The sequence below is a fragment of the Hakea prostrata genome, chromosome 7, assembly GCF_041222555.1.
Source record: "Hakea prostrata isolate BN-2017 chromosome 7, UWA_Hpros_2, whole genome shotgun sequence".
NCBI classification, from domain to species: Eukaryota; Viridiplantae; Streptophyta; class Magnoliopsida; order Proteales; family Proteaceae; genus Hakea; species Hakea prostrata.
Genome location: NC_142606.1, coordinates 52,733,075 through 52,757,318, shown reverse-complemented (window position 1 = coordinate 52,757,318; position 24,244 = coordinate 52,733,075). Strand labels below are relative to the sequence as shown.

The window sequence follows — 24,244 nt, the reverse complement described above, 5'->3', positions numbered from 1 at the left end:
GAGTTTTGGATCGTCAGTTGAAGAGTGAGTGAAATATCTTCGGAGTTATGGCTCCTTCTTTGGCGGACCAGATAGAGCCGTTATCCGATAGCTCATCTCCCCAATTCTCGGAACGGCCTTATTGAGTAGTTATCTGTAACTAACTCTTCTTGACTTGGCCGTCTTCAACGTCACTCTTGGACTTAGTCCAAGTGGGATTCTTAAGCTGATTCTGAATCATGTTTCTCGAAGGGGTAAATATGCTTCCTCCTGAGGGGGTTAATAAGCTTCTTCCCGATGGGGTTTTCTGTGCCTCTCATGAGAGAGCACCGTTCCTCTTGAGCATGTAGAAGACACATGTCCCGAGGGGGTATGTGCTTTACTCCAGAAGGACACTCAGAATCTCCTTAAGAAGACTTCTCTGCCCCAAGTGGGGTGTACGTTCGTCTCAGGGGGCCCCTTGGGCTATATGTTCTCCACAACAAACTCTAACCTTTAGTTTTTTAAAATTTTTCTTAAATTAATTTTTGATTGAAATTTAACTGTTGGATAATTATGGGGTCCAAATAACATATTTGACCTCTGAAAAACATACGTGAACTAAAGAAAAATTTGAGCTTATCTATCATAGGTATTTCGAAATTAATTTCTTTTCCTTTTATGGAAATCCTAAAAGGAAGACTTTCATAAAGAGTTGTTGTAGAAAGTATTATAAAAGCTTTCGTAAAGAGTTGTTGAATTCTAGCTACAAAACAGTGAAGAGTTGTTGTAGAAAGTATTATAAAAGCTTGCAGCTTTCGTTAATAACTCCCAAGTTCAACGAAAAACCAGGATTTTCTTTTTCCACTTCAGTTTGCATTCCTCTTGATCTGTAATTTTCTTTATTTGGTTCAGTTTGTCAAAGAAGAAGATGAACGCAGCAGGAACTTGAGTTGGAGCATGATAAGGAGCATGAGCAGTTGGGGAGTGGAAGATGTGTGACGAGGTCAAGAAACTCTTAGATGGGCTGCTCTGGAGAGACTGACAACTTATGATCGCCTCAGAACAACCATCATGACGTTATTTTTGAACAACCATCATGAAGTCATTTCTGGCACGAATGACTGCCAAGATTTCATTGAGAAAGTCTTTGAGGTTGCAGAAAGAAGATAATGAAAAGTTCTTAAGCAACCAAGATTTCATTGAGAAAGTCTTTGAGGTTGCAGAAGAAGATAATGAAAAGTTCTTAAGCAAGCTTAAGAACCGAATTGACAGGTGATAATTTCCTCTTAAAAGACATAAAGCACCATTCATCTGCTTCCACAGGAACTAATGAACTCTTTTTCATGATTGTGGTTGCAGGGTTGGGATCGAACTTCCAACAGTTGAAGTAAGATTTGTACACTTGACACTGGAAGCAGATTGCTACATTGGCAATAGAGCTCTTCCTACACTTCCAAATGCTATTAGAAATATTGCAGAAACAGCTCTTGGAGTACTAGGAATCAAGCTTGCCAAAACAACAATACTCACAATTTTAAAGGATGTTTCAGGCATTGTAAAGCCTTCAAGAATGGCACTTCTGTTAGGACCTCCTTCCTCAGGGAAGACATCTCTATTGCTTGCACTTGCCGGGCAGCTAGACCCCAGCCTGAAGGTAGCCAAACACCATTAATTCTAGAGCATCTGAACTGAGTTATTGATAATTTTCTTATCCGGGTTTTCAGGTGAAAGGAGAAATCACATACAACGGGCACAAACTTAATGAATTTGTACCACAGAAGACCTCTGCCTACATCAGCCAGAATGATATGGTATACAAGGAGAATTAACTGTGAGAGAAACACTAGATTTCTCAGCAAGATGCCAAGGGGTTGGACCAAGATATGGTATAAAAATCAAAATTTTCTATAATTAATCTTTATTCTTGTATGGATTAGAACTGATCATTCTATAACAGATCTTCTGACTAAGCTAGCAAGGAAAGATAAGGATGCAGGCATACATCCAGAGGCTGAGTGGACCTTTTCATGAAAGTAAATACGTATACTATGTATCCTTCTCTTCATTCTTTTTCATCAGTTTTACAAATTTTAATTTATTTTTCTATGTTACAATTGTTTTTCACAGGCAACTGCAACGGAGTTTAATCACAGATTATATTCAAGGTAAGTGAGAAACTGCGAATTATTTTTGCCCTCACATATTTAAAAAGAAAAAACATATATTATGAGTCAAATGGATGAACTCAATCAATGCTGAAGGCTTCTGCAAAAGTAGAGTTGGGGGCTTCGCTAATTAATTTTGATTTGTCGTCACTTAATAATTTTTGTAGTTAAAGAATTGTGTTTTACTCACACTTTTTAATTATATATTTAAGGGATGATCTCAAAGGTGAATCATCTTTCTAAATGTGCGCTACAGGGGTGTAAGTGAAGCACAAAGATCACTAATTGAGTGGGATCTTATTAGGCTCTCCTCACATCCTTCACAATATATTTAAGAGGGAGTGTGCCTCTAATCTATTTTGTTAGGTTTAATAAATAGACCCCTTCTTAACAAGCAATGGAAAGGTGTGATGAAAACATAATTCTCGAATTGCAGTGGAAGATTTAGACTTTCACTATGACAAGTAAATTTTGATGTCAATATTAAATTGCATTGTGAATACATGATACTATCTGAATAATGGAGGACAGACAACACTGGATGAAAATAAATGAGGGGGCAAAATTCTTAGAGACTGATTTTTTTTGACTGCCCTAGATGAAATTTGGTTCATTTTTCTTTTTTAAGAAGTTCAAGTTTGAATAATTTTTTATATAAGAAAATTAAATGAGACTTTTTTTCATTTTTGTAACTAAACAGGTCTCTTTTGATCGAGTTCTGTCTTTCATTTTTGACCACAAATATAGGGGGGCCTTGCAAAGGAATAATTATTAAAAAAAATTTGAGATGGGACCTACAGTAGATTCCTTTATGGGCCCCTTATATTTTATACTCACCCGATGGAAGGATGATCTGAGCTTTTGATCACCCAAAAAAAGGAATCCCTTCTGATCTTGTAGGTTTTGGAAAGGATTTTATCAATAAAAGAGAAGTTCTGAAAAAAAATATGATCCTTCACATAAAAGTAATACGTCCAATGGATGAGATAGCGATATCTCCGATATCTCCAACCATTGGCCCATTTTGGTATTTATTAATTTGGTTTTTAGGGTAAAAATGTATTAATAGGGTTGACATCTTATAAGCTACAAAAGTTTGATATTCATCTCTATATATGTCCATGGATATTTATAGTTCCTCTAGTAATAGTTTTATGATTTTCTTCCCATTTCTATATATTTTTAGCATTTTATTTTGTTGTTTTATAACTTTATAAGCTACAAAAGTTTGATCTTCATCTTTATATATGTCCTTGGATATTTATAGTTCCTCTAGTAATAGTTTTATGTTTTTCTTTCCATTTCTATATAATTTTATTTTGTTGTTTAATAACTTTATCTCTCAAGGTAACATGTGACAAGGGACATTAAGTTGAGACCTCCTATCCATAAGGATAAAGGACCATACTTTTTTCCTACCTCTTTAATACATATTTATGAGAGAAGTCCACCTGTAGTTCATCTTGTACGTATTCAGAGGTGAACACACCTTCTAAATGTTTAATGGAAAGATATGAGAAAATCCAAATTCAAAGGCATTGAAGTCTACCTATCTATAATATATCAGAGAACTCTTAAGCCAAAGCACTCCTAATATGTATTCTTGGAACAGATAGTAGGGCTTGACATATGTCGAGACACAGCCGTTGGAGATCAGATGCGTAGACGAATATCTGGTGGACAAAAAAAGCGAGTGACCACTGGTAAGTTGGTTTTTCTTATCCACTTGCCTAGCTTTTTGGAACTTGTGATTTTATATATATTCAAGGTTAAGGGCTATATCATATGTACCATTAGTGAAAATCGAACCCAGACCTCCTCAATTCTTGAACTAGCATAGGGATTTACCTCAATTCTGTTTAGGCATTTTATAAGAAGGCTTGATAAACCGCTTTGTAAATTTTCTCGCCTTAGGTTCTTCTAGGCTTCTGCTTTCTAAAGTGTAATGGACTTCAAAACAGAATCCATTGTTAGTCCCTCTAATAATTAGGGCAAGGTGTTTCTCCCTGTTTTTGCCTCTAATAAAAATTTTATTTCCTGACCAAAAAAATCTTTGACGTCATCACTTAGAGGTGTTGGTTGCTAAGCCAACCAATTGGTGGCCTGCCTTGCCTAGTTTTGATTGGTTCATACTTCACATTTCATTCTTGCTTTGTTTATGGGCTTTTTGAGAATTTTCATTTTGGACTACAAGGTCTTTTCAAGCATTTTAATTATCACTAACATTATTGATAATTTAACAAAAGAAACAAAAGAATAAATGCACTGTCACCTCCAAAATAGAGATCTTAAAACGCTAATACCCCACTTTATGTTTGAAAAACACACATCCTATTGAGTTATAATGGTCAGTTGTATGGCTGTAAAAACCTTTAAAACCTTTGTGTATAATGCAGTGAAAAGAATTCATCTACACTTCTCTAATAAGTCTTATCCGTGACCATAATTCGTGTTCTTCCATCTTGTTCCTTTAGAGATGGGAAAATAAATACCGAAAACAACTATGGTAATTTATGGAAATAATAAGTACAACAAAGCTAATTATAATTAGCTGATGGATAAACCTGCAAACGTTATAATTAGTTGAAACAACAAATACACAAATAAATAACAATAACAACAATAAGCCTTGTCCCAACTAAATGGGGTCGGCTACATGGATTCTTGCCCTCCAATCAGTTCTGTTCGAGGCCATGCTACATACAAGGCCTAAGCTATACATATCCTTTCTCACCACTTCTCCTAAGGTTATCTTAGGTCTACCCCTAGCTCTTCTAGTTCCTTCAATATGGATTATATCACTTCTCCATACAGGAGCATTTATAGGTCTCCGTTGAACGTGGCCGTGCCACCTCAAACGACTTTCTCTAAGCTTATCACTTATGGGAGCAACTCCCAGCCCAACTCTAATATGATCGTTTCTTATCTTATCCATCCTAGTTTTGCCACTCATCCATCTTAGCATCCTCATTTCTGCTACACTGAGTTTATCTATATGATTCTTTTTAACAGCCCAACACTCTACACCGTACATCATAGCTGGTCGAACAACGGTCCTATAAAATTTTCCTTTAAGCTTTAATGGGATACGCCGATCACATAAGACCCCGGACGCACCTCTCCACTTCATCCACCCTATTTTAATTCTTTGGGAAACCTCATCTTCCAAATCACCTCTTTTACTTATGATTGAACCTAGGTACCTAAAACAATCACTTTGAGAAATCTCTTTATCGTCAAGTATCACCACCTCATCATCTGGCCGATCATGACTAAAGTTACAAACTAAATATTCTGTCTTCGATCTACTAAGTTTAAAGCCTTTTGATTCCAAAGCTAATCTCCATGATTCTAATTTGGTATTAATCCCCACTTGGGTCTCATCAATCAACACAATATCATCCGCAAAAAGCATACACCAGGGGACCTCATCTTGAATGTCTTTGGTTAATTCATCCATTACAAGTGCAAATAGATATGGGCTTAAAGTTGACCCTTGATGTAGCCCAACTGTTATCGGGAATTCATTACTTTGTCCCCCCATTGTTCTAACACTAGTCACCGAACCATCATACATATCCTTAACTATATCTATATATTTACTTGCAACACTTCTTTTCTCTAGTACTTGCCAAATTAACGCTCTAGGGACTCTATCATAAGCTTTTTTTAGGTCAATAAATACCATATGAAGATCTTTCCTACATTCTCTATACCTTTCCATAAGTCTCCTAATTAAGTAAATAGCCTCCGTTGTAGATCTTCCTGGCATAAGCCCAAATTGATTCTCCGTAACTGTAGTTAAGTGTCTCAAACGGGTTTCAATTATTCTCTCCCATAATTTCATCGTATGGCTCATCAATTTAATGCCTCTATAGTTATTACAACTTTGAATATCTCCTTTATTTTTGTAAATTGGAACCACAACACTTCTCCTCCAATCATCTGGCATTTTCCCTGTGCTCATAATCTTATTAAACAACTTAGTCAACCAAACTAGTCCATGGGTTCCTAATGTGAAATCCAGCCCAAACCTAGCCAGGGCACCCTATCTGTTTTGGGTAAAGAAGGGTTTGTTTAAATGTTTGACCTTAAAGTTGGACCTTGATTTGATCTTAGCTTGTTGCTTGTAGACCCTTTTGGTTGACGATTTGGTGTCGGAACCCAAGCCCATGGACATTGTCGATGATGCCCTCACTTGAAAGCATTGTCAGTGTTAGTTTTGAATCTGTGCACCGAAGAGGGGTGAATTAGTTGAAATACCTAATGAACTCCTGTGCTCAATCCGATTATATTTCCTGAAACTAGACTTCTTAATGGACTTCCAGGAGAAAACCCCACTCAATTTGACCCCATATAACCTTCCAAATCCCTGTCTGAAGTTGCTGAACTATGTCTGGAAAATCCTGCTTGTGCATCGAAGAAGGTGAGCCTAGTTGGTAGACCTAATAAACTCCAATTCTTGATCCGAAGGTATTTCTGGAAACTAGACTTCTTGATTGACTCGTAGAAGAAAATCTCACTCAATTTGACCTTGTATAGCCCTCTGAATCCCTGTTTGAACCTTGCTGTCCTGATTGGTCGACTCATTGGTCGACTGGACCAGTAGACCAATCCAATCGACCAATGGTGTCTGAATTTACCAATTTGGTCCTGTCTCCTCTATTTAAGTCAAATCTCGGGATTACTTTGCCTCCTATGCCTCCTAAGCCTCTGGAATGAGTTAGAACCCTAATCTAATCAATTCCCTTGCATTCCTTGGTGATCTCTCACAAGACTTGAAGTAATCTTCTTCCTCTCGCATCAAAGGTATGTCTACTCTCTTTTCTTTCTTCTCCATCTCTGATTTTCTTCCTTTAATCTGTTCTTGGCTGAGATCAGGAAGAAGATGATTCACTCTTGCAACCATCCACTCCATGATCTCATCTTGTTCCTTGAGATCTATGATCATCATCATGATCTCAACCTCAGCCAGTGAAATCTTCGAAACCCTAACCCTAATCCTTTGAAACCCTAACCTGGGTGATTATCTGAGAACTTTTTTGGTAACCTCCCATGTGAGGGAAACCTCATGGGTAATGTGGAGGTTGATCTAAATTCAATATTCTTTAATTCTTCTTGTTGTAATTGGCCAATCATCAATTCCCTCCCTCCTGTGATCTTAACCTTTTTATGGGAACCATAAGGGTGAAACCCTAATTTCTTGGGTTAAATCAAGAACCCATATTTTGACCATGATTATCTTCCCATAATGTTTCTATTAACCTAAACAAGATTTTCTTATGTTCTTGGTTGCAACCATTCCCTTTCTTCCTGTGATCATAACCTTTTCATGAGAGCCATAAAGGTTGAAACCCTAGTTTCTTGGGTCAAATCAAGAACCCATCTTTTGACCATGACTTGATGATTTTATCTTCCTATATGATTCTAATACATCCTAGGAAGTTCCCCTTCGAATTTCGGATCAATCCGACTTCAAACGAAGAAGTTATGGCCAAAACAGTTTTCACTATTCCGTACTGACTCAATTGGTCGACTGATTGGTCGACTGGGTCAGTAGACCAAGGCAATCGACCAATGAAGTCAGTAGCTTCAATTTTCGCTCGATTTGATTCGTTTGCTCTCTGATCTTTTAGGTATCTTTCCTAATGTTGTATCTATGCTTGTTAGGGGTTTATTTGCCATGTTTGGTGTCTCTCTCTTTGATCTTTGGATTATCTTCGGCGATGATCAGGTAAGGACAATTGATTCCTTAACTACATAGATTGCTTGTTCTCTAGTTTCTACTTTATGAAACTATGAGATTACCTACTGTTATCGTATTTTAATTCTGATCTCCTACTGTGGGAACAGTAGCACTTATTTATATCATCTTTTCATTGTTTATGTTATATGAATTACTTATTACTGCTTAATCTGATGTTGCTTTTACATTCTCTTTTATATGATGAACTACTGGTTGTGTATGTCATGACTGATCTGAGAATGTGTTTGCTTAAGTTTGGTTTGGGATTGGGAAGTGTCCTTTTGACACTTCTGTCCTTGGACATTATCGGAAATAGTATGGGATGTTTCCGGGGTTGCCCATCGACACTTTCCCGAATCAATGGTTGTCATACCTAGGGATGTCTAGCAGTGTTTGGCTAGGATATACCCCTGTTATATCAGACCCGATTCGGAAGGGTATTGAGACCGAACGACCCGTGGTAGCAATGGGGATTCACGGGCGCTCAAGACCGGTAACCAACCCGTGAGAGGACGGGAATCACATTGTGGGGGCCATTTATTGGAGGGTTGCATATGGCTAGACTTGGGCTCATGGGCGCTCGAGACCGGTGAGTTATATCCGTGAGAGGACATGAGAGCTTCCCGTTTACCATATGTGGATAACCAATAGGGTTGATGAGTCCGTAGTCCGAGTTGGTCGGTGCCATAGGATACGCTGACTCTAGTGCGAAGGATACCGGAAAGGATCGTCAGGGACGAGGAATGGACGTATCTGGAACTGAGTTGATATAACTGACTAGATGACTTGCATTGGGCTAGGCTTTTCCCTGACATGCGCCGGTACTTATGCCAAACGGTTGTGAGAGAGTGTGTTGACTTAACCCCTTACCATGGAAATTGTCCGTGAAGGATGCAGGACCCATTACCAATCGGTCGCCCGAGATATCTTAAATGGTTGGAGGGAATCCAAGATATCTTAAATGGTTGAGGATGTGAGCGGACCTACCCAAAGAAGTACGGTGCTATGACTTAAAGCATGTCTGCCATAGAGACCAGCATACATAGAGTTAGATGCATTCACACATTATCTGTTTCATATTGCATTGCATCTTGTTATGGTTTGCCACATGTTATCTATGATGTTATGGATTAACTTGCCTTACTGAGTTTCTTTCGAAACTCATTCCTTTTTTTTGTACAATCTGTTGTTAGACTTCTCTACAGGTTTGGATTTCTTTGACGGTACGTATGAGGAAGCACAAGGTGAAGAAGAGAAGACTGAAGAGCAAGAAGAGCTGACTGAAGATGTGGATTAGATTTCTTTTGTTTCTTCTAGACTTATCTTTTACTTTACTTGTATTAGCTTAGAGCTTTATTTAGATTTCGATCTACCTTCCGCATGTGTTTGTAGGGTGTATTTCCGCTATACTCTACAGTTGTCTTTTGATTTGGTATCTTGTTATTCCGCACTCTGATATTCTATAGTGATCCTTCTGAGATCCTTTCTTGACTTTTATTATAAATTACTTGAACATTATGATTTGTTCTTGCTTTTGATTATGTTATTGTGCGAAATGGATATGATCGTTCCTAAACTTGATCTTTTGGGCTGTGGATCACACTCTCGGGTATGCCAGATAGGGTACCGGCTGGGAGGATGTGACACCTAAGCTCTTCCATACTTCAATTGGGATTTCATCAGGACCTTGTGTCTTGCCGAGTTTCATCCTCCTTAAAGCTTCTTTTACTTCGGACATCGAAATTCTACGTATATAAGTTCGGACCTTGGTGCCTTGGTGAAAAGTGTAATCGTCCGAAACATAAGTGCTTGAAGAATGCTCATTTAGTAAACTAGAGAAATAGGTTTCCCATCTTTTCTTAATATCCTCCTCACAAACTAATACTTTACCATCTCCATTTTTAATACATCTAACATGGTCAAGATCTCTACTCTTCCTATCCCTCATCTTAGCTATCTTATAAATAGATTTTTCCCCTTCCTTTGTGCCCAATTTATTATACAACTCTTCATATTTCCTTTCCCTTGCTTTTCCTGCAATTTTCTTAGCTTCATTTCTATCCAACCTATACCTATGAAGATCCTCAACATCTTTAGTTCTTTGCCATGCCTTAAAACTAGCTTTTTTATTCCTAATGGCAACTTGAACCTCACTATCCCACCACCACGTCTCTCTATAAGAATGAGTCTTTCCTTTTGATTCACCTAGAACATCTTTAGCCACCTTCTTAATACACATAGCCATCTCATTCCACATTGCATTGGTATCCCCTTTAAAATCCCATTTTCCTTGTTTGACTACTTCATTAATGAAGGATTTAGAATACTCTCCTTTCAAATTCCACCATCTTATTTTGGGATAGTTTACCTTGGACCTTTTATGTGTTCTTGGGACTAAGCACATATCCAAGGCCACAAGTCTATGTTGTGCAGTTAAGCTTTCCCCCGGTATCACCTTGCAATCCTTGCACAACAATCTATCAGTCCTTCTAGTTAGGAAGAAATCTATTTGGCTTCTATGCTGTCCACTTTTGAAAGTAATTAAATGTTCATCTCTCTTTTTGAAGTAAGTATTTAATATAGATAGATCAAAAGCAGTAGCAAAATCCAAAGTTGAAATCCCCTCCTTATTCCTTTCTCCAAAACCATATCCTCCATGAACACTCTCATATCCTCTTTGATCTTTTCCAATATGTCCATTTAAATCACCTCCTATGATAATCTTTTCTCCTTGACGAATTCCTTGCATTAATCCATCCATACTTTCCCAAAATTCTAGCTTTAGACTTTCATCTAATCCTACTTGAGGTGCATATGCACAAATTATATTTATGCATTCTTTCTCCATTACCAGCTTGATAGCAATAATCCTATCACCCACTCTTTTAACATCCACCACATCATTTTTTAAATCTTTATCCACTATTATACCCACTCCATTTTTATTTGTTTTATCCCCAGTATACCAAAGTTTAAAGTCATCCAACTCTTTGGCTTTTTTACCCCTCCATCTAGTCTCTTGGATGCAAGCTACATTAATCCTTCTTCTCCTCATAACATCAATCAATTCTAAGCTCTTACCAGTTAAAGATCCTATGTTCCAAGATGCCAATCTAATCCTACGCTTATGAACTAGCTTCTTTACACAAAACAACCATGTTTTTTTGTTTAAAAAACACCATGGTCGGGTACTGGAAGTAATAAATACACTAAAACTAATTAGACTTTGTAACCTATGAAATTAATTTGGAAGATAAACCCTACAAATGCTAAATTAGTTGGAAAGATAATTTATATATATAATAAAGTGGGCAGATTGGAACATAAATGTCATGTGATGGGAAACAATAAGTATGCAAAAAGTAATTAGACTATGTACGCCATGTGAGAAATGTGCTTTTCATTTTTTCTATTCAAGAAAAAAATTGAAAATATCTTTTGACTTAATATTTAGGGATATTACAATTATCCTCTAGCACTATAACTTGATTACTAATCAAATTCAATTTCTTACTGCCACCCTCATTTCTAACGGTATTAAGAAGCTATTAAGATGGAATGTACAATCTCCACTTTGCCTTTTGTCAGAACTAAAGACCAAAAGACAATGTTACTCTTATTTAGAAAATCATATAGAATATCAATTTTTTAACTATATATTCTTGTCATTTTGGATTTCAAAGAGTTCGATCAGGATGAAATGAGTAAAAAATTATAGACCTTGGATTATTCTGGATTTTATTAACAATTCAAAGATGTCACATTATTAGTTAACTAACAAAGTTTAAGAGTAGAAGGGCATCAATAATTTTAGGCCAGGTTTAAAGTTAGATTAATAAATTTAAAAGGAACATGAGATAAGATACTAATTAAGCAATATTACAATGACTTTAGTAATTATCTTAATAATTTTTAACTCTTATTCAATGAATTTTTTTTGGGAAAAAAATATGGAGAGCTAGGAATTGTGTTATGTTTGGATATTATAGATATGTTTAGATCTTGGTTATATGTTTTTCTTTTTCATATAAATTATGGGGAGACAAAAAATTGTTTAGGGCACTAAAAGGACAATTCCTTTCTTTTGTTGTATTCTTTATGAATAAATTGTGTGGAGACATTAATACTAAATGTCCATATATTACATCAATCATTAACATAGGATGTTAATGAGCCTAGGTCCTCCACCCATTAGGCCTATCATCTCATATTTTTCTATCATACATTAGGAGGAGGTTCGTAGGAGTCCCAATGAGGGTTTCATTTGTGATTTCTATTTGTTAGAACTTAAAGGTGGACCTCCTCCTAATATCTAGTAGAAAAATGTGATGCAAGGACTCTTTAATGATTGGAGTGTGACAAAGTGACTTACCAAAAGAGTTTGTTAATGCTTTAGAAAAATTGTTAGTTGATGCAGGAGAGATGATAGTAGGGCCTATAAAGACACTATTTATGGATGAGATATCAATAGGTCTAGACAGCTCCACAACATACCAGATAACGAAATGCTTGCGGCAGATTGTTCACCTCACCCAAGCCACCATCCTTGTATCCCTACTCCAACTTGCTCCATAGACATATGATCTATTTGATGATATCATCTTATTATCTGAGGGCCAAATCGTGTATCAAGGCCCACGAGAGCATGTCCTTGATTTCTTCGAGAGTTGTGGTTTTCAATGTCCTCAAAGAAAAGGAATTTCTGATTTCCTTCAAGAGTTAAAAATGAGTAACTCAACATCAGAGTTCATATCACTTCCCCTTTGGAGAAACACTCTGCTCCCCTGATATTTTTTTTATCACACATATTATGGGAAGTCCAAGTCTAAATATAATAAAATAATTGAGAGTGGGAGCCATGGTAGCCTCGTTTGGACCTGACATAATATGTGCTGAAAAAACTTAGTTGAACCATGAATCCTACCATTTTGATTTTTTTTGGTTGCATGTGTGGCAGGTAACATCAAAGAAGGACCAAGAGTATTATTGGGCCAACAAGGAGAAGCCATACCAGTACGTATCGGTGAATGAATTTGTGGATCGGTTCAAGGAGTTCCATGTCGGATTACGGCTGGAGAACGAGCTCCGGTTACCGTACGACAAGAGCATAAACCACGAGGCAGCACTGGTGATGAACAAGTACTCTGTTCCTAAAATGGAGCTTTAAAGGCCTCCTTCAACAGAGAATGGCTCCTTCTCAAGAGAAACTCCTTCGTCTACATCTACAGAACTGTTAAGATCAACATCGTGGCTTTTACTGCAGCCACGGTGTTATTCAATATGCTTAATGGCTACATAGAGCTCAGCATCTCCATTGCAAGGCTTCCTGTGTTGTTCAAGCAGAGAGACCTCTTGTTCTATCCTGCTTGGGTCTTCAGCCTTGCAAACTTTCTCATCAGAATCCCTATTTCCATGTTTGAATCTGCAACTTGGATGATCATTACCTACTATACAATAGGTTTCGCCCCAGAGCCTAGCAGGTGATTCAAGGAAAATCATTAGTAATCCACTTGTGTTGGCAATGGTCATAGTCCTGCAAATTCCAGCTACAAACATAAAAAGCCCCGCAGCCGTTTGTTGAATAAAAAAAACCAGCAATAACTGTTGAAAAACCGTCAAAAGAACAAGGAGATCATAGAATCATTCATTTATGTAGGGAAACTTTATTCGTTTCTGTATTATCAAAAGAAGGCGGTTTTATCTACGTGGGTGCACTCATATATGTTGCGGTATTCAATATGCTTAATGGAGATAAAACCGCCTTCTTTTGATAATACAGAAACGAATAAAATTTCCCTGCATAAATGAATGATTCTATGATCTCCTTGCTCTTTTGAAGGTTTTTTAAGCAGTTATTGCTGGTTTTTTTGATTCAACAAACGGCTGCGGGGCTTTTTATGTTTGTAGCTGGAATGTGCAGGACTATGACCATTGCCAACGCAGGTGGATTAGTAATGATTTTCCTTGTGTTCATGCTTGGTGGTTCCATACTACCTCAATGTCAGCATTGTGATGGTAGTTGTTCTTTTTAGTTCTGTGATGAAAACCCCATTTATTTTCTAGTGTTATTTGTGATCAACAGAAGTAATGCTTTTTGTTACAGGTGAAATTCCCAAGTGGTGGATCTGGGCTACTAGGTTTCCTCACCGATGTCTTACATTTATAATGCTATTGTTGTGAATGAGATGTCTGCTCCAAGGTGGATGAATAGATTGGTATGTTTATAATTATTTATTCTTGTTCCTCCTTGAGACTAGCTGTTACAGCTTACAGGTACATCATACAGAAAATTTCAAAGAAGTGACCAACAAACAAAACCAGGTCTTTATATTTTCCACTCTGGTGGGAAAGTTTAAATTCTCTCTCTTATTAAATTTGAATTCTATGACAGGCATCTGACAATGTTACAAGGTTGGGTATCAGTGTAATGGAGACTATTGATGTCTTCACTGAGATCAATTGGTTTTGGATTGGGATTGCTGCCCTTTTTTTAGGGTTTACATTCCTCTTCAATTTTCTTTCACCCTTTCACTTATGTACTTAAACCGTAAGTTCAGTTTCATTCTTATTGGGGATTATAGTTTTTTATTTTTTTTAGTTAATTTTGTCATATAGGGGCTGCTAGAATTTGAAGAGTAATCTGCAATGAGTTATTGACTGATTTTCCCACTTAATCTGTCTTGAGTTCAAGCATTTGTCTGAAGTTATTACTTCTCATGTTGCTCTCTTTTTGTAATAACTATTAATAGCTATTGGAAGACCAAAAACAATTATATCCAAAGAAGCAGCCCGTGAGATGGAGGTGAGAGAAGAAGAACCAAGACTCATAACAAAGTCAAAGCAAGAAGCAACTCCTCAATCTTTATCTGCAGCATATGTAAACAACTCAAGTAAGAATCGCAGCAATTGCACAAATTTTTGTGGCTAGTTCTTCCAACAAATTGTACACCTCTGATACAAATGACTAATATGATGATTGGAGAGTTCCTGACATGGACTTTGAATGTGTTAGGAGATATGAAAATCCAACGAATGGATAGTCAAATGAATGCTAAGAGACTTGGCAGAAATGATGATTCCGTTCTTGAAGCAGCAAATGGGGTTGCCCCAAGGAGGAGAAGTGTTCTTCAATTCATACCTCACAAAATGTCCTTTGACAATGTGAATTATTATGTTGACATGCCTCAGGTTAGAACTTTTTCTTCTAGTTTCTCTCGTTCAACTTCAACTTCGAAGCTTGGATCATTACAATAGATTTTACTAATCTTTATTGTACTGAATGGACGACACTTATTAAAGTTGTCATTAAGGAACAAATTCACATATCACTAGAAAATTGAGTTTTCATTCAACAATTTAATTGAATAGATGATTCCTAATAGGAAATGAACGATCAAGGGGTGACAGAAGATAGACTCCAATTACTTAGGGAAGCAATAGGGGCATTTAGGCCTGGCATCCTCACGACATTGATGGGAGCTAGTGGAGCCAGAAAAACAACATTGATGGATGTTCTTGCAGGCAGAAAGACAGGGGGATACATTGAAGGTGATATCAGAATCTCCGGTTTCCCTAAGAAGCAAGAAACCTTTGCAAGAATATCAGGTTACTGTGAACAGAATGATATCCATTCCCCTCAAGTCACTGTTAGGGAATCCCTGATTTACTCTGCTTTTCTCCGTCTCCCAAAAGAGATCAGCAAAGAGGAGAAGATGGTAATGTTCCAGTCCTTTTTTCTAGAATTGAAAATTTTTAATGTAGACGTCCAAGTGCTTAACTACTGCTACACTGAAATATTTCAGAATTTTGTGGAGGAAGTGATGGATCTGGTAGAAGTTGACAATCTCAAGGATGCTATAGTGGGGCTTACAGAGATTACTGGTCTGTCAACTGAACAACGGAAGAGGTTGACAATTGCTGTGGAGCTCGTTGCTAACCCGTCAATCATTTTTATTGATGAACCAACGTCAGGACTTGATGCAAGGGCAGCTGCTATTGTTATGAGGACTGTAAGGAACATGGCTGACACTGGCAGAACAATTGTCTGGACGATTCATCAGCCTAGCATTGATATCTTTGAAGCTTTTGATGAGGTCAATTACCTCCTCCTCTTCCTCCTCTCCCTCCTCATGCATGCATGCACACCCAAACACATTAATCTTGATGAAATAATATACTAATATGGTGTTATTAACCAGCTACTACTGATGAAAAGAGGGGGACAACTAATCTATGCTGGACCTTTAGGGCAAAATTCTAAAAAGATTACTGAATACTTTGAGGTACTCTTCATCATCAAGTTTCCACCTTTAAGTAATAGTTATTTTTAGTAGAACAGTTGCACCCAAAAGAGTATATCTATGACTAGCAATGGTAGTAATAACATGCTACAAGGAGAAACTGTAATCTGTCCTCTCTAGTACTGATTTATAGTTTTCAGGCTATTCCTGGGGTTCAAAGAATCAAAGAGAACTACAACCCTGCGGCATGGATGCTGGACGCAAGCAGTACCTCTAATGAAGTTCAGTTTGGAATTGATTTTGCTCAGTATTACAAATCGTCACCTTTGTATCAGTAAGTAGAAACCATTGCCCTGGTAACTGGAAGAAAAGAACTAGTATTTTATCTATTCTGGAAAGTATTATTGTGCAGGCCTGTTTTCGTAAATTTCTCTTTGCTTTCATTGCCAGGTAGAACAAGACATTAGTTAAGGATCTCAGCACCCCAGCCCCTGCAGCAATAGATATTTATTTTCCTACTAAATATTGTCAGTAAACATGGGAGCAGTTCAAATCTTGCCTTTGGAAGCAGTGGTTGACTTACTGGAGAAGCCCAGATTACAATATTGTAAGATTTATCTTCTTCTTTGCCTGTGCCCTTATGATTGGGACAATTTTCTGGAAGGTTGGCTCTAAAAGGTCAGTGCCATATTCTTAAGGGACTTGATTTTACATCTGCTCCATCAGTGATGGTAGATAAATAGTAACCTTATGCCTGACCTGAACTTGAATAAATATACTAAAATCTTGCTTTTTGGTGGTTCAGGGAGAGTGCAGCAGACTTAACTGTGATTTTAGAGCCTTGTATTTATCAAGCCTTTTTACTGGATTTAATAACTTCTCAACAGTACAACCGGTTGTTGCCATTGAAAGAACTGTCTTCTACCGGGAAAGAGCTGCTGGGATGTACTCTGCCTTAACATATGCTATTGCACAGGTGATAAAGCAGTTTTATGAAGTAATAAGAATTACTCAGCTATTCTTTTGTCTTCAAAAAGTCTAGACTCATGTTTGTCAAACCAAACTACAGCCAGAAGTTGGTTCTTAGGCAGGCAATTCTGCCTTTTAATTTCACTCAACAGACATTGATTTCAAATTAGTCAATGAAGCCCAGCCATAACTCAAGTCTTCAAGCCATGTTGACTATTTAAACCTTCAAAATGTCCTAACTTAAGCTATTTATGATGCACCACTAAAGTTATACCATATCCACTTTTTTGCAGGTGGTCACTGAAATACCATATGTATTTGTGCAAAAGCACATATTACACGCTAATTGTGTATGCTATGGTTGGCTTTGAATGGACAACAACAAAGTTCTCTTGGTTCTTTTTCGTAAGCTTCCTCACCAATCTCTACTTCACTTACTACGGAATGATGGCGGTGGCCATCACTCCGAACCACCAAGTTGCAGCAATATTGACATCTTCTTTCATGAGTTTCTTTAACCTCTTCTCTGGCTCCTATATCCCCAGAAAAGTAAGTCTGCTTAATCTGTAGTTCCGCTTATGTCAATGTACAACTAAATCATGATTGTTCAGCTTTAGTTTATTTGCATTAAACAAGTTATAGAGCTCTGGAGTGTTTAAACCATTATTCTTTCATTCTGTTTCTGTTTCTTGGTCTTCTGATCTTTTGCTCTACTTTCCAGTCAATTCCAAAGTGGTGGATTTAGCATGGACTGTTTATGGGCTCATAGTGTCACAATATGGTGACCTGGAGCAAGAAATTGCAGTTCCTGGAGGAAACAGACAGAGCATTAAGACCTATCTGAAGAACACTTTGGGTACGACACCGATTTTATGGGTCCAATTGCAGGAATTCTTGTTGGCTTCGCAGTCTTTTTTGCATTTATTTTTGCATACGCCATTAAGGTGTTGAATTTTCAACAAAGATAGAATCATGGAGAGCAATATGCGATATAAGAGCATCCTAAATGCCTAACCATCTAGATCAGTTGTCTATCAAAGTTCTGGTAAATACATATAAAGTTACATTGAAGAGTGGCATCAATTTGTTCCAGATTTGTGTTCATCTATTCAGGATTAGGAAATTTCTCTGTCAAAGGGTCTGTGCTTTGTAATGAGGATGAGCTGAGGTTGGAAACTATAGATGTATATGTAATGGTTGTAATAAGGAAGAGTGCCATACTGTTGTGCCTTTTGTATTAGAGAAGCTGAATGTCAATTAATGTACCTCCAATTTATGCTGAAGAAATAAAGAACTTCCATCAGAGAAACACATCCATGGGTAAAGGAGAATAAGTTACACTGATTCTACATGCCAGGATATTTATTGAATCAATCCCAACTAGAGGTGGGAGATTTCTGTAGATGGGAACAGAAATATCCAAATAAAAATTATAAATACCTTTTATGTTGGTTGAGAAGAAATCGAATGACAACAGCCCAAAGAGTTGGATCTTGAATAGTAGGTGAAGCCATATCGAAGATGCTGTCCATAAGGATTTTAAGTGCCTTTGTTCATAACAGTTGACCATACACTTATTCCTCGAAGATAAAATCACCCCAAATCATGGAGGAGGATATACTTCCTGTTAAAGAAAATAAGATGAGATCACAGTATGGAAATAGAACTTCTAGGTGCGTTACAATGTTGCTTCCTTAAGACGTAAATCGCCCTCACTTCAAGGTGCTATGAGGTACTGCAAACCGTCTCCCAGGATACAAAGAAGCTCAACTTTTTTGTTGAATCTCCCAAGTTTTGCTAAGCACAAACAAAACTCAAGAAAATAGAGAAGACTTCGGAATCTTCGTATATCCTGCTGTTAAGAAGCTAAGGGTATTTATAGGCATTGAGGAGCCTCTTTTGAATAGTTCATGACTCTGTTCGTATGAAAGCATACACCAAGGGACCTCATATTGAATGCCTTTTGTTAGTTCATCCATTACCAGTGCAAAAAGATATGGGCTTAAAATTGACCCTTGATGTAGCCCAACTGTTATCGGGAATTCATTATGTCACGCCCTCCCAGCCGGTACCCTATCTGGCATACCCGAGAGTGTGATCCACAGCCCGAAGATCAGGTATCGAGTGATCAACCTCCCACATAAACAATAACATAATCATGAACAATCATAATAAAAGTGCGGAAGATAAACCATAGATCCAATAAAGAAAGAATGAATCATAAATGAATCAGAATAATAGATATAATCAGAGTGTCAAACAGATAAGTAAAGTGAGGCAAAAATCCCACTTTACAACCAGCGGAAAAGTAGCTCTAAAAGAATAAACTAGACAAGATCTAATCCCAGTAGCAAGTACATTGGGTAACTAAATTGTTCTCCACTTTATAGACAACATCCTTATAAGTGTAAATCTCATAAATGGCACAAGGACGCTTCCACTCGATGGTCGGACTAAGCATCGTACGGAGCATAACCACTCGCGGGATCTTCAGAGTAATTGTGGTAACCGCAATCACCTTCCTGGAGATATGCCTCCTCGCCTTGCGCTTCTTCATAGGGACTGTCATAGTACTCGGTACACTGCAGGATAGTCTAACAACATTGTACAATAAAGGAATGAGTTTCAAAGAAACTCAGGTAAGGCGATTAAAAATCCATAATAACATAAATGGCGGGATTCCGAACAATCATAAATGCAATATGATATGAGACAAGCAATGAATGAATGAATCTAACTCTATGTATGCTGGTCTCTATTGGCAGACATGCTTTAAGTCATAGCACCGTACTTCTTTAGGAAAGTCCACTCACATCCTCAACCATTTAAGATATCTTGGATTCTCTCACGGATCATTTCACCGGTCTTGAGCAGCCGATTGGTAATGGGTCCTTCATCCCTCAGGACAAACCTTGGCAGGGGGTTAAGTCAACACACTCTCTCACAACCATTTGGTATAAGTACTGGCGCATGTCAGGGTAAAACCTAGCCAAATGCAAGTCTTCTACTTAGTTACATCAAGTCGAGATCCAGATACTTCCATTCCTCGTCCCCGACGATCCTTTCCGGTATCCTTCACACTAGAGTCCTCATAGTCCCTGACTACGGACTCATCAACCCTATTGATCATCCACATATGGTAAACGGGAAGCTCTCACGTCCTCTCACGGGTTGGTTACCGGTCTTAAGCGCTCGTGAGCCCAAGTCTAACCATATGCAACCCTACCAATAAATGGCCCCCACAATGTGATTCCTGTCCTCTCACGGGTTGGTTACCGGTCTTGAGTGTCCATGAATCCCCATTGCTACCACGGGTCGTTCGGTCTCAATACCCCTCCGATTAGGGTCTGACATAACAGGACATCCTAGCCAAACACTATTAGACAATCCTAGATATGTCATCCAACAGTTTAGGAAGGTGTCCAGAGGGCATCTCCGGAAACATCCCATAATATTCCCGTAGTAGTCCAAGGACAAAAGTGTCAAAAGGACACCTCTCCTTTCCAAACCATACTTAAGCATACACATGCATCAAATCATATCATCACATATATGGTAACTTCATATATGGAAAGAAATCAATAATTACAATCACTTGTATAACATTGGTAAGTAAATCATACATGAATCAATTTAATATGAATAAGTAATGCTACTGTAATCAAAGTTATGCAACAGTAGTATATCATTGTAAGAATCTAATTTAGGAATCATATCTATGATATTCAAATATAGAAACTAGATTCATGCTATCTATGTAATTAAGGAAATAACCATCCTTACCTTTTATAACTCGCAAAGGAATCCTAAGAAATCAAGTAAGATCTTGGCAAACTTGAGAAGAAGGTCCTAAACAAGTATATACAACATATTAGGAAAGATCCCTAACAGAAAAGATACTAAAACATCCAACATAGACCAATTCGAGTTGCTTTGTACTCATTGGTCGAGTGGATTGGTCGATCGGCCCCATCGACCAATCAATCGACCAATGCAGACAGTAGCCTAAAAAAAACAGAGTTTTAAGATATGAAATCCGAATTTGGTGGTTCAAAAGGGTACTAATCAAGGGGTAAACTACATCAGTAGTATTCTAACATATAGGGGACCTCAAAACACCAATCAAATCAAGATATCAAGATCCAAATTAGGAAACAAAAAGTTACCATAATTAAATCAACCATGGATCTTGATGAATTCGAAATAGAAATCAAAGACAAGAACAATAGGAGGATGGATCATTGCTTTTGGTAATGGTATCATGAAAACATACTTAGATCTTCAAGGAATAAGGCTTAGAAGCATAAATCTAAATAAGGAAATAAAACCTACCATATATGTAACTACCATGCATCATGAAGAACACATAGTATGGTAGAAGAGAACACTAGAGATCTATAGATTATGGATCATGGAAGGAAAACACAGTAATTAACTACGAATATGATCAATATAGAAGATCCAAAGAGATCAGAATTCAAATCAGAAGTTTAACAACGATTAGATCATGGGTTGATCATGATTCCTTCAAAAGCTTGCAATGATCATGGTTAAGATCATTGTTCTAGCCTCAAATCCTTAGGATGATCATGAGAACATGTTCAGAGATGTTTGCAACAGAGAATGCAGCATCTCTTCTACTGTCTCAACTCAAAAAGGAAAGAAAAACAAAGATGGAGGAGAAGAAAAGAGAGTAGACATACCTTTTGATGCAAAAAGAAGAGTTTCGACGAAGATCCGTCAAGAAAACACCAAGGATGCAAGAGAGATGACTTGCAGAGGTCTTTGGTTCGTTCCAGAGAGTTTGGAGGCAGCAAATACGAAGTGGACTCGAGATGGGACTTAAATAGAGCAAGAACAACCTAATTGCCAAAGACAGCACTCATTGGTCGAGTGGATTGGTCGACTGGCCCAGTCGACCAATCAGTCGACCAATGCTTGACAGCAAGACCAAAACAGGGAATTGAAGGTCCAGATCAAATCCAATCCTAAAGGGGTTTTGCACACAAGTCAAGTGACTTACCTAATAGGTAGAAATGCCTTCAAACCAAGATAGAGAGCACTCCAAGTCCATCAACTAATCAGATCTTCATCAGGATTCAGTTTCCATAAATAGAACCTCATCATCAACTTTCATGGATTCCAAGCCAGACACCAAGTCCTCTACTGGGATGGCCCAAAGCTGACTTCTTACTTTACTTCGGGTCATCGGACCTACAAATAACAAGGCTTCCGGGTCAAGGTTAGGGCTGGGTTTTACACATTACTTTGTCCCCCCACTGTACACCAGTCACCGAACCATCATACATATCCTTAATTAAAGAGTGGCTATCCTTCACATTTGAGATGAAGGACATGGGCGAATTCAACTTTGTGTTAGGCATCAAGATAGTGAGGAATCGCTCAAAGAACTTTCTTGGTTTGTCTCAACAAACTTACTTAGAGAAACTCCTTGAACGATTCCACATGCAAAATTCTAAGCCCATTGACACACCAATGGACAAAACGTGCAGACTGAGCCTAGATAAATGCCCTAAGAATGAAGAAGAGAAAAATCAAATGTCAAGAGTACCCTATGCTTTTGCGGTTGGTAGTCTGATGTACGCGATGATATGCACGCGCCCAGATCTCTGCTATGCTGTTGGGATGGTCAGTCGTTACCAAAGTAACCCAGGACTTACCCATTGGCAAGCAGTAAAAAGGAATTTCCGTTACCTTCATGGGACGAAAAATCTCATGCTCACATATAGTGGTTCAAATTTGAGGTTGACAGGTTACATTGATGCTGACTGGGGCAGTGATCAAGATGAGCGAAAGTCTACCTCAGGTTATGTTTTTGTCCTTGGAGGTGGAGCTATTATTCTCACATTCAGATGATGTGGTGCTCCTACACACTGATAGTAAAACAACTTTGACTTTTTCTAAAGATGCTAAGTTCCATGGAAAAGCCAAACACATAGAGATTCGCCACCATTTTATCCGAGATATGATTGCAAAGGGAGAAGTTGTCTTAAAGCACATCTCCACATCCAACATGGTGGTTGACCATTGACTAAGCCTATACCAAGGGATGTGTTTTTAGCACATGTTAGGAGTCTGGGTCTTAGACGTGGATGATATTTATTTTTTAAGACATCTTCTTTTGGACATAATGAATTCATTTTTTACATGAATATTTGATGCATGTTTATGATAAGTGAGTTAGAAGATGTCACCAAACATGGAATTGACCCACTCACACAGGTAATTCACCTTGGCGCTTGTGGATAGCGAGCAAGATGAGCCTAAGGGTTTGTAAGGCTTTAGGGGGCTTTCAAACCAAGGTTAGGTGCCTTAGTTGGAACTAAGATGAAACCTCAGTGGTCGAACATAGAATCATCACATTTCTATGTTGCCTGGATTGTAGCCGAATGTGAATCTTTTATAATTGGTCAATGTGTGATTAATTGTAGAAGAATCAGGTTAGGCGCTTTAGGTAGTGACTGAACCAAGATTTGTATGGCATATTTTTTCTTTTGTGACATGCCCATATCAGTGGGAGTTACGCCATAGCATGCATGTTTGTTGCATGTGCTAAAGTCGACCGATGATGAGAGTAATTGAATGGATCCCTGCTTCATCATTGTGTGAGCCATCAGGATCACATTTTGTTGATCCTACTTGTACCCTTTACTTTAGACTATGCCATGAAGAGGACACCCAATGATGCTACTTTAGCTTGTTTCTAGGATCATGGACGATGTGGTCTCGCGGGGCAAGACTCGGAAAGTAGTTCAGGATAATCCAAATGACATGAGGGCTATGGGAAAACTTTTCATTCTATACCCATTAGTGATGTGACTCATTGCCTGGGCGACTTGTCATTGGACAAAGTCATGAGTACATCATATGAGGATAGTTCACATTGCTCACTATGAGGGATCGAGAATGTGGAACTGGGTATAATTGAATTGTTTAGGGTATAATGAGATAATTTTTGAGTGATGTGCTATGTTGGTTAGATGGAGACTTAATATAGCACTCCTAGCCTAGATACATCTCTTAGATCGCACGTTCCATTTCTGCATTGAAATGATGAGCGTTGATGAGAGCATTTGGATAACTCCGCCACCTTGTGGCGAGTGGGAGATGTTAATAATAGTGGGTGGGTCTGGGTCCCACTA

The 24,244-nt window shown here is 38.0% G+C and overlaps 1 protein-coding gene across 1 annotated transcript; it reads left to right on the top strand.

The window, feature by feature from the left end:
- The first annotated feature begins 1,078 nt into the window (after positions 1–1,078).
- On the top strand, positions 1,079–22,958 carry LOC149011360 (ABC transporter G family member 42-like). Its single transcript, XM_089162637.1, has 20 exons — positions 1,079–1,233; positions 1,321–1,615; positions 1,686–1,772; positions 12,830–13,011; positions 13,101–13,352; positions 14,130–14,145; positions 14,264–14,408; positions 14,622–14,762; positions 14,885–15,060; positions 15,255–15,587; positions 15,675–15,965; positions 16,071–16,154; positions 16,313–16,446; positions 16,777–16,843; positions 16,918–17,088; positions 17,375–17,431; positions 17,627–17,630; positions 17,803–17,937; positions 18,195–18,249; positions 22,595–22,958. The coding sequence occupies exons 1-20, from the start codon at positions 1,079–1,081 to the stop codon at positions 22,956–22,958; spliced, it is 3,144 nt and encodes a 1,047-aa protein (XP_089018763.1).
- Positions 22,959–24,244: the final 1,286 nt, after the last annotated feature.

Excerpts from the sequence above, each read along its gene's own strand:
- LOC149011360 (XM_089162637.1), top strand. The coding sequence starts at position 1,079 with ATGACTGCCAAGATTTCATTGAGAAAGTCTTTGAGGTTGCAGAAAGAA. Across the intron at positions 1,616-1,685 it reads AGCTAGACCCCAGCCTGAAG|GTGAAAGGAGAAATCACATA; the intron begins GTAGCCAAACAC and ends CCGGGTTTTCAG. Across the intron at positions 17,938-18,194 it reads CTATCTGAAGAACACTTTGG|GATTAGGAAATTTCTCTGTC; the intron begins GTACGACACCGA and ends TCATCTATTCAG.